Below are 17,659 nucleotides of genomic sequence, written 5' to 3' on the forward strand. Positions count from 1 at the left end.
AAACATAAGTCAAACATAACATAACATTATAACAACCTAAATGTAAAGTCTGACTTCATGATCTGTGGACACACACACACACTTGTTTGGTGGAGAGGGCTTTCTCTATGCTGACCTAGAGGTTTATGTAAAATGAATTTATGCAGAATGGGAAAAGCTGAATGTCAGGAAGCTTCTAGGAAGGAATTTCTATTCAATTTAAAACCACTTTCTAAAAAAACAATCCACTTGTTACTTTACATAATTTCAGACCTTGCAGTTCCTGCGACAAACGCTTGTTTGGTTGCTTCTTACTGATGTCCAGGCTTGTTGCAGATACTTTCAGGACAAACTAAAAGACTTAATGCCAACACCCTTCTTATTTCTCCTCTGCAGGTATCTGATCGTCAGAGCTACCTGGTGGTCTCTCTGGTTCTGTGTCTGTTGCTGGGGCTCCTGCTGTGTCTGCAGTGCTGCCGCAGCTCATCTCCCGGCCCCAGTGCCAACATCGCTGCCCTCCCCAAGAGCAACCACTACCCTAGCCCCAAGAGGTTGGTCTGCACACTCGCTTAACTTCCACTGAGCAGGGCATTGTGTTGCTACAGGTTAGGTATTTGACTCTCTGAGTATGCCTCAGCTTTTCTCAGATCTGTCATTATAAATCCTGACACTTGGTTACGCAATTTCCTCTGTTTGGACCGCTTCAAAGCTCCAGTTTTCCCTTTTGTGAAATCCCATCCCTCCTGTTGTGCTGCTACATGTCAGAAGCTCTGCTAACAGCGTGAACAACCTCGTGTTTTTGCTTTATCAGATGTTTCTCCTCTTATGATGACATGAGCCTAAAGCGCAGGATGGCCTGCCCGCTCGTCCGCTCCAAGTCATTTCAGCTGTCCTCCACAGAAGGTAAAAGCCCGTCTCTTTGACGGACATCACCACACACTTAACGCAAGTTTCTCCCCCCCCTTCAGCTTACCTTTTTGTTTTCTCCATCTATTGTATTTCTCCTCCTGTTTGTATCATTGACACATAAACAACATTGAGCTTTGATATAGTCCTAGCATGCTGCAAAGCAGAGTAATTGCAACTCTTTCAGGCTAGCCGCTTCCAGGTACTGCAGCTACACCCGATTTTTCCTTGTCCTCTTCATCTGCTGCTTCCTCACACATGCCAGAGTGTTAAGCAACACAAGGCCACAGTGAGCGGCTGGTGCAAGCAAGAAAAGAATCAAGTCTTTGACTCAGGAAACATGAAACTCCCCCTGCTGTTCATGATCTCTGAGCAGTGTGTGTGTGTGTGAGGGTGAGAGGCTGTCATTGCCAGCTTGTGCCAACATGCAGACTTCCTGAGTGTAATAATAGAGCGCGATGCTTTGCTGGATCATGGCAGACATTTGCAAGTAGTGATCAATAATGAAATAACCTACTTTTCTGTGTCGTTTCAGCCTCACATTAGATTTTAACCTGAATCGAATCATCTGTTACTCCTTTTCCAACACTCGGCCACGATTACAAAATAGCTTCTTTTTTTTTTTTTTTTTTTTTTTGCCTTTTTGTCATAACTACAGCTACTTGCAAGGTCACTTCATGCTTGTTACATGTATGTATTCCTGTTTGCCATTCCATCATTAACCTGGCCCCTCTCTCCCCTCCCCAGTAGGTCCAGATGACTTGTACATTGTAGAACCTCTAAGGTTTTCTCCAGAGAAAAAGGTACAGTGTCTGTTGGCTGTGATGGCCGCCTTACATAAGTGCTGTGTGTTCTCTTGTGTCAGCCAGTCTGTACAGTAAGTGTGCTGGATAGAGCAGGGAACTACTTCTTGCTCACATTTCTGATTATAGTGGGAGTAGATTTAAGGATTAGCTAAGGAGTTTCAGCTCAGGCCAAAATGCCACTTCTTTCCTCACTGCAAAAAACTAAGCCTTAAAAAACAAGAAAAAAATATACAAAAATTCGGTAAATGTTGCTTAAAATAAAATAAATTATCTGCCCACAGAACAAGAAAATTTGGCTTGTCAAGACTTCCCAAAACAAGTAAAAAATAATCTTAAAACAAGAGGAATTCTCTGGCATAAAAACTAAGAATTATCTTACTTTAAAAAAAAAAAAAAAAAAATAAGCATATATGTTCTCAATGTAAGATTTTTAATCTTACTTAGATTTCAGTTTTTGCAGTGCCGACACTGTTAGCGTTAGCACGCGACTAAATCATCTCCATGAACTTGTTTTGTTAGTTAGATAAAACATGATTACTACAGTCTGTTTGTGTCACAGTGTGGCGTGAAGGTGGATAATAAAGACAAATCCCATATTCTGTTATTCCTCGTGAAACTTTCCCGCCTTCTCTGACCAGCTGGTGTGCCGTCAGTGTCTAGCACAGTGTCTGGCTGTTTTTAATGTAAATTCTGTCTTTGCTTCTCTGAGATGCTTGGAAGTCATTTCTCCACTTCTGTCATGTTTTTCTTGCAGAAAAAACGCTGCAAATCAAAGTCTCTGGACAAAGTTGAGACCCTGAAGGCATTCGATCCCTCTGCGCCCCTCGCAAACGGGGATCCCAAGTGCAATGGCTTCCCCGCACCCCTCCCGGCGCCACCGCCCACTCCTTTACCCCTCCCTCCTCCTCCATTGCCACCTCTCCTTGTCTCTACAGAGGTGTCATCGTTGCACACTTGCACTCCCAAGGAATTCCCCTCAGAAACTAGCAGCTGCAGCTCTTCCACACATTCAGAGGAGTCGTACGCGAGCCGCCTCCCCCCTCCCTCTCCCATCTGCCCCCCCACCGGCATGTGCAACGGTCACGCCCTTTCTTTTCCCCTGAGCCATTCTCCCGCTAAATCCCGCCAGGAGAAGCGCTCAACAAAGCGGCGTAAGTCTCGACAAACAGAGCTGCAGTTCCCTCACATGCCCAGCGGGGGCGTCGGCGCCCTTCCCAGCCTGCAGCAGCTGATGAAGGCAAACAAGGAGATTAGTGTCGGGACCATCGGGGTGACTGCTGTCAATGGACATATCTAAATCTAAAACTTTACATTTTAAAAGTTTATGTTCACTATAAAAAAAATTAAAAAAGAAAGAACTCTTGAGGAAAAGAGGTCACATCCCAAAGAACCACATTTCCCATGAGCACCGAGGCGCACCGTGGAGCCGAAGTAGGCCGCGTTAGCTTACCATCACCCAGCCCTCATCCACTCTCGTCAAAGACCTGTTTACGGTTATGTGCCTTTATATCTGTTGTAGACCTTTTAATTCCTAACAGCATTACAGAGAAGTTGATGTGCAAAGAGAGACGCGGTGGTGGGGAGCGACACATCAGTACACGTCAAAACCATCCGGAGGTTTATTTTCTTCTTCTGGATAAGCACATTGTCGTCTGAAATGCCCCCCCCCCCCCCCCCCCTCCACTGTGCACGGTAACCAGAGGTCCTAACCTCGACTCTACGTTCCTTCAGCGAGTATTGGGCTGCTGTTTTTTGTGGAAAGCATCATGGCGAGAGAACTGTGGAGCGCGACAGCTTTCTGCTCTCATCCTTGTCTGCTTCTTTCTTTTGCTGCTGTCCTCTAATCTCATCCATCCTGTCTTCGTTCTGAAAAGATGCAGGTGTTCGCATGGGACCAGTGTTACGTTTTTGTTGCGCATGCCTACGATTGCCTTGCTCTGTCTCTGTGAGTCTGTTCCAAACCAACCACCAGAACTAAATGACGAAATGCGTTTGCATGTAATAAATAGCCTGACTGCGTGAGCGCCTTTAAGTTTTGCGTCTTATTTAACGTCATAATGCACGTACGGTAGCAGCAATCTGCAGATCCTATAAGCTCCTAGTGAATGATTTCATCTTGGTGATTTGGGCTGGGCCCAGAAAACACTGCTCACACACCAGGCGTAGAAGCATAGCTGTTATGTTGGATTTTGTTACTCTGATGAAGGAAATCCAGCCGGAGATCAGATGGATTCTGTCTTTTAATGTGTATGTCAGTCGTTTAAAACTGAGCCGTGTCCTGCTCCCATTGTTGCTGATTTGGTTTGTTGGGATAAAAATCAATGAAGAGGAAATGTTCCTGCTGAGGGGACACGTTGTCCAGCGGAGTTAAATGTTTACACTTGTATCAAACACAACAGCTGCGACCCTGCAAATGAGTCTGGCTGACCAGTTTTATTTATCTATTTATTTATTTAAAAGACTTTAGGTTTTTCTAATCAAGGCACTGGTTTTGACTTTCTCCCAGTTCTGCAGGGCCGCAGCAGTTTTTTACACAGAAATATTACTCAGCGGTACTAATGAATAAAGTCATGGAGCTCAACTATGTATTCTGCTTTCTTTCCTGTATTCCAGTCTGTTGTGGATTTTTCCTGCACAAAGCTTGGGATAGTGTTGGCTGGCATCTCATCTCTGTTACATTTCACTTCCAGCAGAATAACTTCAGAAGGTTCTGATTTTATCTGCATCGTCACGCTGCTGCTGCTGTATCTCTAGAGCTGCTGGGTTATTAGAAATGGTGGAAAAGGCTAAAGTGAGTGTTTATTCCGGTCCCGTCTTCTGTCTCGACTGTTGTCGTCTCCTCTCTGGATGAACTAAATGATTTGTGAGTCCTGCGCTGGTATCGTGACCGAACCTCGCTGATGTTCGGTTCAAATGCTGCAGACAGCTGCAGATGTAGAAGCAGGGAACTCATTGTTTTTAATTGACGACATTTAAATATCTCTTTGTACAAATGTCGTTTCTGATTGGTACTGTGTGGTTGGCTGTTGTGGACACTTTGACTCGGGCAAAGCATGGCTATCTTCTACAGCTCTTCTTCCTCCACATACTGTTAACCGCTACGGTCACCTCTGTCTCCTGCTGCATGACTGTGATTGTGGAGAAGACATGCATCAACACTCCATCACGTCTCCGTTCGGAAGCTTGAAATGCTTTCTCATTCTGCACCTGTGCTCACTCTACTAACTGATCTTTCTGTGCGTCCTTTCTCTCGCTTTACACGCCTGCTGTCTTGTACTGACTCATTACTGCTTCGTGTGTTTTCCCCACCTGGAAAGACTGATGTTTTGTGAAGAGGAAAAGAACTGAGTTGCATAAAGGGAAAGCAGCAAATATTAGTCTGATTTGGAACACTATAAATGTGATTATTCCGCAAGCCGTGCAAATCCTTTTTTTTTTTTTCTTTTTTTTTTCTTTACCTTTTTGAATGTGTATGATGTGCGCATATACCTGTACACATGTGAGATTGTTTTGTCTGTCCTGTGTGTGTCTTATGAGAAAGACTACTTTGAACCTACTTATACCATAACACAGCAAATGAGGAGGCACTTGCAGAGATGTTGTAGAAGCTCATTGTGCACTTTGTATAACTCCTCATGCCTTTTTATGTGTTGTTTTTTTCTACTTTCTATGTCAAGTGCTTCTTTTCTTTGTCTCTCTCTCTCTCTCTCTCTCTCTCTCTCTCTCTCTCTCTCTGTGAGTACTCTGAAGAGCTGCACAGTATTTTTGAGCAGGAGTGAGTTACTACAAAAGCTGTAGTGCCATTAGAAACTGTGAATTCTTTCTAAATAAAAATAAAACCATTTTTTGTTTTGTCTTTGACTGGGTTCTACTTTTAGTGTGTTTCCTCCATTGCAGCAATTCTACTGTGATCCAAATTATCATGCAAATTCTGTGTCGGCTTCTCCACCGTAAAACACTGAATTGGATTTTTTTTCATGGTGAATAAATGATTCTGAAATGAAATATTAGGTTAGTAGTTCTCAACTTTATCTAGACAATGTGCACCCTCCCAACAACATGATTTCGTAGCCAATTACACCTAAACCAGGAGTGTCAATTTACTTTTGTTCTGGGGCTGCATGCTCCACAGTCTGGTATCCAGAAAGAATCATTAAAATACCAGCAAATTAACTTATTTTTAAAAAAGAGGGGTTTTTTTGGGGTTTTTTTTTTTAGTACATACAAGTACACAATCCACATGTTTTCATTCAATAAAAAATCTTTTTAGAAAATATGAATAAGTCATGATTGGAGAAAAGATGATATTTCAGCAACATTTGGTCTCTTTACACATTTATGTATTTTATTTATTTACATATTTTTATTTCGTTTAGTGTCATATATATATATATATATATATATATATATATATATATGAAAAAATATCAAATTAAAGAGACTATTTTGTCCCAGGTAGTGAAGAATCCTGTGTTCTATATTATGATATAGAATACAATTTAGCTCTACACTTGGTTTAGTTATATTTATCGGAAAGTTGGAGAACTTAGCCCAGTTCTTTGCAACAAACTTTATGGTATTAATTCTTTGTATTATAACATTGGTGATAATATGGGGTGGGAAGGGAGTAAACAAAAAAAAAAGAAGCCTGTAGCACTTCATGCGAGGATGTGCATCCAAGTGGACAGTCCACTAGCATCTTCCTACGATGTCCTCTGCTGTTTGATTTTGTGCATGTGTTGTTCCTACTCATACATAAGTCGCTTTGGATACAAGCGTCTGCTAAATGACTGTAGAAAAGAATAGAATGATAAAAGTAACTTTTCCAGATCTTGAGGTTATTTTAAATGTGCATCTGTGTACATTTCCACATGTGTGTAGCAAGCTTGACAACCTGAACTGACTCACTTCATAACATAAACTTGTCGCATCTATTCAGTCAGGAAATTAGCCCCCTTTATTTACTGACTAATGCACCCCCATTTGCGAAATGCTGTTTTAGGTTATATAATAATCTGAGTTTATTTTAGCAAAATAACTTTTCTTTCTTTTCTTTTGCCAATTATCAGCAAAACAGTCTTTAATCACCGCCAATCAAAGCACTTTATCTCAGTTTAAAACCTTAAATATGTTGGAAATACAATGAACATTGTAATTCCTTAATAATATATGACACAGAAAGGTCAGGCAGAAACTGCATGTTTTGTCCAGACGTCATTTTGTCACCCTCTGGTACTTTAGAGGGGGGCTATCATCTCCCTGTCCATTATTCCAGCCCATCACACCACTCCACCACCACCCTGCTGATGCTGCAGCCTTCTTGTAACACAGTGGCCATCTGCAAATCATCCAGAACTCCTCCCATCTGGAGCATCTATGACTCAGCTTGACCCAGATTATCTTGGAGGTCTTGATGGTTCAGATGGCTTCAGCAGAGCAGATACATACTTCGACACAGAGTCATGTAGTTAAACATGCAAGACAAAGTTTAGAAAAAAGGACACAAGCAGCAGCTAGTGACTAACATTAGTGGTCTCATTGTAATTTTTCTGAACGATGCGGAGCCATCAGTCCCTTTTATTCAAGATTTATTGTTCAGGTGGTAAAAGTTTGAGTTGGTTGCTGCTTTATTATGGCTGTTAAACTGAGTTCAGAGTTCAAAATGACAACAGGGTCTCTTGCTTAGTCTATCATCTTTAAAAAAAAAAAAAAAAAGATCAAACTGAAGACAGTTTGACAAGAAATGAAACATGTCAAGTGTTAACTTTGTTCCATTCCTATTGCAAATGCATCCAATGTGCAACTTTGTCATTTTTGCATTTGTATAGTTTAAAAATTGTTCACACATTGTCTTTTGGTGGAAAGTCAGAATTACAGCAGTCAGGCTCTTCTTTATCCATCCTGCCTTTGGGAGGTGGCATGGGATAATGTAAAGTTTTTTACTGCATTGATGTTGCTACAGGTCCTACTTTCACACAGCCTGGGTAGATTTTTTTCATCTTTTATTTGGATCAAATGAAATCCATTTTTTACAGAAGACTTTCTGATTTTAACCACAAAATATGTTATTCTGTGTGATGGCTCTTTCAAGGTGCCTTTAAGCACAGATAAGTCAATGTCACCTGTGGGCAAGGTTAATAGAAGCCTCATTCTTTAATCAGTAAAGTTTTGGTGACATCTATAAATATATCTTTTTGAAGCTCTTCAAATATAGACTATATTTTCCACTATAATAATTGGTCCATATGGTTTACACAAACTGCTGATGAAATCTGGATCTTGATGTAGTGCTGTCAAAAGAATCAAAGATCAAGTGTATCTAAACTAGGTTGATGTTGTTGCCCTTTATACACCAAAATCCAGATTTTAAAATTTCTGCATTATAGAGGAAGGAGTGTGCAAATCCAAAGCAGTCTTGTTATTCAAATAATTTTCTATTGTAGAAAATGTGTAAACTGATCAGTGCTGCATGCCTCAATGTGCTAAAATATAGGAATCAAAACTATTAATGTGTGTATTTCCCTTTCTTTCTTTTTTTTTTTAATTTACTGATTGGCAATTGTAAATGTCTAATATGGTCATTTATATAAGCCTCAGCCTCTTGTGACACTACATTGTGTAGGAAATGGATGGATGGATGGGTGGATAGATGGATAATCTATGGTTCTGCCACTTTTTTAGTGGACTAATAGAATAATATTATGGATTTGAAATCTGAAGTCATTTTGAGTCCCATGATGAATCCTCATGATTCATTAATCTGCATACAATTTCTCTGAAAAATGTTACAGTTCTGGTCAAGTAGTTCAAATGTCCCTTGACCAACAATCATTTTTAGATAGGAACTCTGTTGAACCCCCATGGAAACTCAAATAACCCATCAACTTTATTAACATGTGAACCAAGTTAAACATCTGCCTTTTTGCTTTGATTGAAATCCATATTATTATTGTTTTTATTATTTGCATTTTTTTTTTTTTTTTGGTAAATCTTTCATCTTTATTGTTCTTTGTTTCATTAAAAATGTTTTCATTGTGTCCTTCCATGTTCTGTTTTTTCTCTGTAAAGTAGTCTAGGTTGCTCTTGTACATTTTAATGTGATTTGAATATTGTCATGACATTTAAATCTGTGTCTTCTGAACTATTGATAGAAAGAAGGTGACAGCAAATATCTTAAAATTTGGACAGACACAGCACAATGGTCATGATCACCCTTGGTTACCCTTAGAAGCAGCGCCTGACCTCAGACAGTTGCATTTGGATGATGCGTTTGGTTTTGATGTTGGAAATGGCTGTGTTGACATCTTTAGGCGCAAGTGCACCACATTACCACGGTAGAAGAGGCAGCAAGCCATGTACATGCCATGACGAGTCACATTTCACCTATACATGCTTACTTGGGTAGGGTTTTAAATTCAGGATATTGCACGAAACCATAGCATGAAACTCCCTGAATTTTCTCGAATAACCCCCGGCTGCAGTCTGGAGAATGGGGCAGGGCTGGATATTGGGCTGGGTTGAACGTCCAATGGGCGTAGTTGGATGTCAAATAGGCGGAGTTAAATTACTAATGGGCGTGGCTATAACACAGCCAAGCGGTTGAGGGGCGGGGTTGAACGTCCAATGGGCGTGATTAGATGTCAAATGGGCGGGATTGGATGTTAAATTGGTATGGCTAGGGTTAGGGTTAATCCAATCAAAAGGTTGACGGGGCGGGGTCGGATGTCGAACTCCGCCCAATATCCAGCCCCGCCTCGTTCTCCGTGCTGCAGCCAAGACCCTCTCCAGACCTAGCGCTGGATGTGGACAAACTACAGAGGCTTCTTGCAGAATTGAAATGATATATAATCTCATTACAACATGTGAAAAACCCCAAAAAATAAGGACCCTTCAAGCACTGAAATAACTGCACTTATTTTGACTCACCAGGACACTGACTGTTGAAATTGAATGGACAGACCGCATTACCTCTACCCTCTGGCTGCTTCGGTGGTTCATTGTTTCTTTTTTTCTTTTAATTTATGTTTTTTCTTTGTAAAATGTCAATACAAGAAATAAAGTTGAGAAAAAAAAAACTGCAGAGGCGCACCTCCGGCCGCCAGGTGGCACTGTGACTAAACCTGGAAGCTGTTTTACTCGAGCGCGGCGTTCTCTGATCTCTAATATTTACGTTTGTACAACAACATGGAGGACGAGGTGGATGTTGATATAGAGGGAGATGACTTTGATAGCAGTTTAAGGTAGGAAGATGTTAATTTTCTAGGTAAATGAGAAAAGTACTGTTAGCTGACGTGACGCTATTGACGACGCTACTGAGCAGGATGTTTTCAGTCCCTTAGCAGTGGATAGATGTCTGATTGTCAAATGGAGTGTGTGTTTGTGTTGCTGCGGCTCTTTTGCTGTTCACGTGTTACATTAATGGCAGCTTCTTTCCTCCTTATTGCAGTGAGATGGATGGAGGAGGTTTGCTCCATGGGGAGTTCACGCAGGCTGCGGGGAAGGGAAGCTCCTGGATGCTGGTATGCAGCTTTGTTGTCCATCAGACTCCGGTGTGTAGTTTTAAGGAGCTCATGTTGACTCTGCTTGTTGTTGTTTTTTCCAGCCCTGGGAGTTGGACAGCTCCATCAGCCCAGAGAACAGAGAAGTGATAGAGAAGATGCTGCTGGAGGAACAGTATCCCTTTAACTGCCCCCATCTGTAACTAATAAACTTAGACATTCACAAGCTCTTCGGCTTCTACAATGGCTTTAAGATCAGTTTTCAGATTTGTAGTTTTGAGGCTATGGTGCATGCCTTATGGCAGGGGTGTCAAACTCCAGTCTTGGAGGGCCGGTATCTGACAGGTTTTTGTTGTTTCCCCTCTAAATACACAGCTGATTCAAATCAAATGGATCCAGCATATTCTTGTCAACCTATTTATGAATTTCGGTCATGTGTTGGAGCATGGAAACAACAAAAACCTGCAGGATACCGGCCCTCCAGGACTGGAGTTTGACACCTGTGTCTTATGGTGAAACCATCCATGATTTGTGTGACTTGCACTGACACCTCAGATGACTTCTTGATGTGGCTTTTATCTGCTTTCAAAGGGAGTTGTTGTTTTCAAGGCCTTTTATCTGCTTACCTGACAAAGAAATAAATAAAGAAAAGCTTTTGAGTCACCTCTCCAAATACATTTTAGCCTCTTTGTTTTACATATTAAATAATCTTAAGAGTCTGCAGTTTTCACCTGTCAGTTCAATACAGTTAAAAGCTAAAATAACAAGAAAAAAACTTTGAATGCTCAAATATATATGAACTAAAATCAAACAATTATTTTTCTAACATTAGAAGTGTTTGTCCTTACCTATACTCCTAGATATTATTTGACAGGTAAGGGGATTCCAGACCAAATTTTGCACAGTGATGCAAACAAAAAACCCAAAACGAAGAAGTAAGTCAGTTCTTTCTGAAGTCATTTTCACTAGTACTTATATTCTTATTTTTGCTGGCAACCATGTAACCCACCTCTCTGCTGGTTCCTCAGGTCTCCAGCTAAGGGCTCGGCCTCAGCCTCTGCTTCTTCTCGCTGGTCCAAACAGGAGAAAGAGCTGTTTGAGAAAGGATTGGTAAGTTTCTCTCGTCCACATGCTGCTGTTTCTGTTGTGGCTGGTGTGTGATTACTGTTGTTTTAAAGGCTCAGGAATTGAGATAATTTTCATTAAAATAGCTGTGTGTAGAATTTGTTTTGCAGATAATTTTCTTTTGGGGATTAATAACATATTTTTCATTTTATTTCAGGCTCAGTTTGGCCGGAGATGGACTAAGATTGCCAAACTTGTAAGCAGTCGGACTGTTCTTCAGGTCAGAAGTTATGCCAGGCACTATTTCAAACACAAGGTAATAACCTTGTCCTTCTCAAATGTAGCATGCAGGCTGTACATACAAGTTAAGTTTGTAATGCAAACAAGAGTTAAGGTTTCGTCACTATTCCCGCTGCAGATGAAATCACAGCCTGAAACTGCAGCTCCACCTACAGGTCCTGTGCAGCACCTACAACCTCTACCGCCCATGTCCACCCACACGTCCACTCTGACCAACGCTGTCCGTATAGAAAGACTTTCTGATGACGAGGATGTAGACATCACAGACGATTTGAGCGAGGATGAGAAAACACAGGCTGTCAAAGCAGAGAAACAAATAGAGACAGAGATCCAAACAGAAGACGCTGGTCTGAGCGGGGCGGAGAGCGTCCATGATACAAAGGACCAGTCCAGCCAGAGCCTTCTTTCCCTTCAAAATCGTCAACCCTCATCTTCTCCTGTATACTCAGAAGATCTTGGAGTGAACAGACTTGATGAAAATGTGACTAAAACAGCATTTATTTTCTTGGAAAGCCCCCAGACAGAAGCACAAACAGACTCAAAGCAAACAACTGATGCAAATGAAGGCCAGAGCTCCCAGCATGACATTCCAGTGCAGATGGGTCAGTTGGATGAAGACTATGGTGACGACACCGGTAATCCACATGAAGAAGGCTTTTTTTTTTTTTTTTTTTTAATAGAAATCCTGATATTTTTAAATTCACTGATGTTTTATCTACATTTTTTTTTTTCTTTCAGATTTTGCAGATAAAGTTGAGACTGATGCACCAGAGAAAGGCCAGGAGGAGGAAGAGGATGAAGACGAGGAAGATGAGGAGCTTAAGGCCCCGGAGCAAGAAATGGAGCTGGATATGGAAACCATTACAGAGGATGAGAAACAAGCTATCCCAGAGTTCTTTGAGGGACGACCATCCAAAACCCCTGAAAGATATCTGAAGATTAGGAACTACATCCTGGACCAGTGGTACTGCAAAGACAAACGGGTCACATGTACTGTAATGTCTTTCGCTGCCTCTGCACAGAAGAAGTGATTGTTGTGATGTTTGTCCACCAGGCTGAAGAGCAGACCCAAGTACCTGAATAAGACATCGGTCCGACCTGGTCTGAAGAACTGCGGAGATGTCAACTGCATCGGAAGAATACACACCTACCTGGAACTCATCGGGGCCATCAACTTCAATTGCGGTAACCCTGCTTAGCCTTTTTGCAGAATCGGCTTTTACCTCCTTGTTGATGTTTTAGCTCTGACTTTCTTCCTGTAGAGCAAGCAGTCTATAACCGGCCCAAAGTAGTGGACCGCTCCAAGATTAAGGAGGGCAAGGAAGTACTGGAGGCCTATCAGCTTGCCCAGAGATTACAGAGTATGGTAGGTACCAAGACCCAGACTCTGTCACCCAGCAGCAGAGAGTGAGCAGATTTCCACTAACTTCTGTTTGGATGTAGCGGACCAGGAAGCGGCGTGTGCGAGACTTATGGGGGAACTGGTGTGACGCTAAAGATCTGGAAGGGCAGACTTTTGAGGTTTGGATACTGAAATGCAGACACTGCAGCTACACACAGATTCACATGAATATTTCTTCTGATTCTGTGTGTTTTATGTGTTTATTAGCATCTCAGTGCTGAAGAGTTAGCTCTGAGGAGGGAGGAGATGAAGAGGCAGCCTAAACCCTCCAAGATGTCAAGATACAGAGGGTGAGCATGATGGGGTGATAAGTGAAGAACTAAACAGATGCACATAATAACACTGACACTATGAGCTCATTCTGTCTGTTAGGTCTTTTGATCCCTTCCAGCTGATCCCCTGCAGGTCTTTTGAAGAAGATGTACAGGTCAGTGTTATCACTTAGTCTCTGCACAAGACTGGTTAATGATGGTGTCACGGCAACATTATAGGAATAAAATAGAAAGGAAGATTTTTTTTTTATTTAACCTTTATTTAACCAGGTAAGATCAGTTGAGAACAACTTCTCATTACAATGAGGATCTGGCAAGAGGCAAAGAAAAACAGACAAAACAAAACAAGATCAAATGAGGCCAGAGAAGAACAGGTAAAAGTAAACAATACAGGCAAATGAAGTCTCACAACCAAAACTAAAGAGATTATGAAGTGAAAACTACTTAAATAACCACTAAAATATATGGAAGGAAACTAATCGACAGTTACAAAAGAAAGCTTTGAACGGTTTTAGTTTCCGTTTAAATGAGGCGTTTGATGGGAGAGCTGAAAGTTTGAACGAGTTCCAGTCTTCTCCTGCAGCAATGCGAAAGGAATTCTGACCGAAGACAGTACGGGCTTTTGGAACAGAAAGAGTAATGAAGTCGTTGCATCTCAGATGATATTTGCTTTGGGAAAGATGCAAAAGGGTGGAGAGGTGGAGAGGTATTACACATTGCGTTAGATGCAAGAGTTTATTAAAATAACACATAAAACATAACGGATTAGATGGAAGAGTTCATTAAAAAAAGAAACAACACAAACAGAAAACAGGCCTAAAATAATATATGATGCAAAGATTACTTAATAGTGGATTCAGTTTAAAAATATGCAGATAAAATGGAAAATAAAGAAAAGATGGGATTTAAGACTAAAACAGTGTGTAATTATGGTTTAATAATAAGGTGTATGACAGAAGCTAAGCAGTAAAGAGTCGCTGTGGGACTAAGAGGAACTATTGTTTAGTGATGTTGCATGTGGCAGGAATACTCTCCAGTAATGTTCCTTGTGATAGCAGAGCTGGAAGCGTTTCCTAGAGAAGGAGCGATACTGTCTGTCCAGTGATGGAGAAGCTGATCAGGGTTATCCATAACAGACAACAGTTTATCCGCCATTCTCCTCTCCAGCCTTGAACGTTTCCTGCCTGCATCCAGTCACAAAACCAGCTTTCTTCATTCAGTTGATTTAGACTGAAGCAGTTTTTAGAATATTATGGTGATGAATTTAAAATATAAGCAACAGCTTTGTTAGTAGAGCTACATTGCATGTATTTGGCACCTTTAAAGGTATAGTTGGTAATCTTGCTCATAGACATTTTTTTTTTTTTTTTACTCTGGGTGAAGTGGTTCCTCATCCTGATAGTAGTCGGTACATTTTGTAATCCTGAACAATACGAAATACAGTTAGACCCCTCAGTTTACTGTAAATCTGTAAAAACTCTGACCAATCTAAATGTTTGGCCTGATTTTAAGTTGTTCATTTCTTATATTTTGAAAGCTTCTTCTCTCCCCTCTTCCTCCTCCTCCCGCAGTGCATACCTGATCGCCACACCCTGCATATACTTTGTATTTTCATTAGGATGAAAATACAAAGTAGTGAAGAAGAAACTCAGAAGGCAAACATGGCTGAGAAAATGCAGGAAAGATTTCCCCGACCCGGCTCGGTTTATTTGCCTTCTCCCGCTAAACAGCCGAGAAAGAGAAAATCTTTGGTGGAAAAAGCTGCGGTTAAAAAAAACCTTGGCTCACGCAAGTGGCAAAACCAGAGGGGGAGGAGCCAAGACAGGATGCCATTTTCCAATCTTGTTAACTCCTCAACTTTACCTACCGCAGCTTTAATTAAACCTACTTGTAGTCATTGAGACCACATGTATGGTTTTTAGACTGTGGGCACAGTGGGGATGTTTAAAAGCTAAAACCTAACCGCAGACTTGTGACTTTATTGCAGTGATTTCATATTAAAGTTACATCTAATATAATATTTGTGCCCCAGAAAGAGTTTAAAGTGATTTGAAGCTCAGGAAGAATAGACTGTATCTCTCTTTTTTCCCTTTTAAAATATATCAAAAAGTCTTTGCAGGAAGTCTTGTATTTTACTGACAGTATAGTACAGTAACATGCATATATTTATTTCTTTTTACATACACTATGTCTTAATAACATGGTTGACATGGATTTTTAAAAATAACTTCACTACGCTTTTTCCCCAGGAACCGTTCCAGGTCATTGTGTGTGCTGAGACGCTTCTCATCATGGACATGGTATATTATATTACAACCTCATGCAAAGTATTTCTACTGTGCTTTCAGGCTGCCAGTCAGTGTGTTTTGTGGTACCAATGTAATTTCTTGTCATGTGCTGGGATCTGTCCTTCAGCATGCTCATGTATCACGAGGGGAAGTCATTGGTTTGTTGGGTGGAACCTTCAATAAGGAAGCGAAAGTTCTGAAGGTAGGAGAAGTGAGAAGCAAGAAAAGAAAAACAGCTTTTCTTTACGATGTTTTCTGAAAACTGACTTCTTGTGTAGATCCGTGCAGCGGAGCCGTGTAACAGTGTGAGCACAGGCCTGCAGTGTGAAATGGACCCCGTGTCTCAGACGCAGGCTTGTGACGTCCTGTCCTCTCTGGGCCTCAGTGTGGTGGGCTGGTACCATTCACACCCGTCTTTCCACCCAAACCCGTCAGTGCGGGATATAAACACACAGGACCAATTCCAGGTAAAAGTCCCTGAAAGAAGGAATTGCTGCAGGATTCTCAACATTTGAACGTTTGTCTGATTCTTTTTGTCCTGATTTATTCAGAGTTATTTCTCACGTGGCGGAGCCCCTTTCATCGGGATGATAGTGAGCCCATATGATCCAGCCAATCCCTCCCCCCACTCCCAAATTACCTGCTTGTTGGTAAAAGAGAGCCAGGAGTCCTCTGGCCCCCACAGTATGTGAAAAATAAACATATATAGTAAGATGTGACTCAAAGCTTAGCAACTGTTGTGAACATGAGGCTTTGAAATCAAGCCGATAATAGAGATCAGTAGTTTTTTTTTTTTAATGTAAATAACAGCAAATCTTCTGGCTGAGTCTTTCTCTGGCTCTGATCCTCCACAGAACAGCCCTACAGATTTGACTTCCTGCCATCACAAGACACCCCTGACTGGGAACAAACCATGAGGAAGGCTCAGTGGATCATCCATAAATATGCTCAAGCACCAGGGTGAGTGATATACAGGTCTGTTTTTATGGGCTGTGGAACAGTTGCTGGTGACGCATCTGTAAACTGCTTTTGGCCTTTCTGATTGGCTAGGAATGTGCAGATGGACAGATTATACCGGAGAGACTCTCATCTCACCTGTTTGGAGAAGGTCAGGTGGACCCATGGGTCAATGTAGTTTGGGCATTTAGGCCTTTTTATTGGCTTTGTAAAGTTATTTAAACCTCATTTTACCATTTTGTTGTGCCACTAATTTAATTTGATGTCCACCCTCTAGATGCTGGCATCTATGGTGAGATATTTAGAACCCCTTCCAAATGGGGAGGGAGACCCTTTCCTCACCCAGATCCAGTCCCTCTTCTGTTCAGACTTCATCTCAAAGCAGCAGTCGTCATACAAAGAAGGAGGAGAACCACCAGTCGACTCTGGTGACAGTGGTGGTGATCAGCTGACCAGTCAGGAGAAGCCCCAGGAAGGAAGACTAGACGTAGAGACAAACAGCAGCACAGTGTTGCATCTAGGTTCTGTACTGTCGACAGAACATGACTATTTACTGTGAACTTTGTAGTCAACCTTCCTCATTCTGTTCCATGATATTCATAAAGGTATGATGGTGTCTGTAAAGAGATATAGGATTATTTTTAGTAATATTCATCTAATAATTCAGTGTAATATTTCAATGAAATATCATTCGAAAAATATAATCCTAAATTTTTGTTGTTTCAGACTTGATTAGCCACAAGTTTATCAAACCAAAAACCCATAGATAGGCACAATACTCAATACAATGCTGTTTGATTTGGAATGTCTGTTAGTCTTGCTTGCTATGTAAATGGGGATCCATGAACTGAGATGCTGTTATGCCAATACTGGTTTGTGTCATCTCTCTTGGGGGGGAAAGTGTTGGTCTTACAACTTTATATAGCTGTTAAAGGGACAGAGTTGGAATTCGGTTAATGATTATGCTTTTATGTCCACAAGTCCTTGCAATAGCAGGAAATAAACTTGTGTTTGGCAGATAAAGTGTATGAATATGTAAATTTTCTTAGTTCTTTGGAATTGTCTTCAACATGAAAATTAAAGTTTATTTTTGATATTTGCTTGTGTGTTGTATGAAGTTCTAGTCATTTTGTCAAGTTTGTTTTAAAGACTGTTGTTACCAGGACTATTTAATTTTTTCCCTCGC

General features: G+C 41.1%; 2 protein-coding genes across 4 annotated transcripts in view; both read left to right on the forward strand.

The window, feature by feature from the left end:
- The window catches only part of suco (SUN domain containing ossification factor), a 42,648-nt gene extending 37,158 nt beyond the window's left edge, over positions 1-5,490 (forward strand). For 2 of the 3 annotated variants that reach the window (XM_079244991.1, XM_079244993.1), the window contains 4 exons: positions 376-530; positions 791-882; positions 1,633-1,688; positions 2,446-5,490. In XM_079244991.1, coding sequence (XP_079101117.1) covers positions 376-530; positions 791-882; positions 1,633-1,688; positions 2,446-2,988 — 846 coding nt within the window. In that variant the 3' untranslated portion in view covers positions 2,989-5,490. The remainder of the gene's footprint in view (positions 1-375; positions 531-790; positions 883-1,632; positions 1,689-2,445) is intronic. The other variant, XM_079244992.1, reaches the window with a different exon arrangement.
- A 4,385-nt stretch (positions 5,491-9,875) lies between these two features.
- On the forward strand, positions 9,876-17,032 carry mysm1 (Myb-like, SWIRM and MPN domains 1; the record flags this gene model as incomplete). The annotated part of the gene is made up of 20 exons (XM_079245698.1): positions 9,876-9,931; positions 10,138-10,210; positions 10,294-10,364; positions 11,050-11,124; positions 11,218-11,299; positions 11,472-11,570; positions 11,673-12,189; positions 12,293-12,518; positions 12,609-12,739; positions 12,817-12,920; positions 12,998-13,075; positions 13,164-13,246; positions 13,329-13,383; positions 15,478-15,528; positions 15,644-15,718; positions 15,795-15,983; positions 16,068-16,200; positions 16,371-16,476; positions 16,567-16,624; positions 16,751-17,032. The coding sequence occupies 20 exons, from the start codon at positions 9,876-9,878 to the stop codon at positions 17,030-17,032; spliced, it is 2,544 nt and encodes an 847-aa protein (XP_079101824.1).
- Positions 17,033-17,659: the final 627 nt, after the last annotated feature.

The sequence above is a fragment of the Telmatherina bonti genome, assembly GCF_933228915.1.
Source record: "Telmatherina bonti genome assembly, chromosome: 8".
Lineage (NCBI taxonomy): Eukaryota > Metazoa > Chordata > Actinopteri > Atheriniformes > Telmatherinidae > Telmatherina > Telmatherina bonti.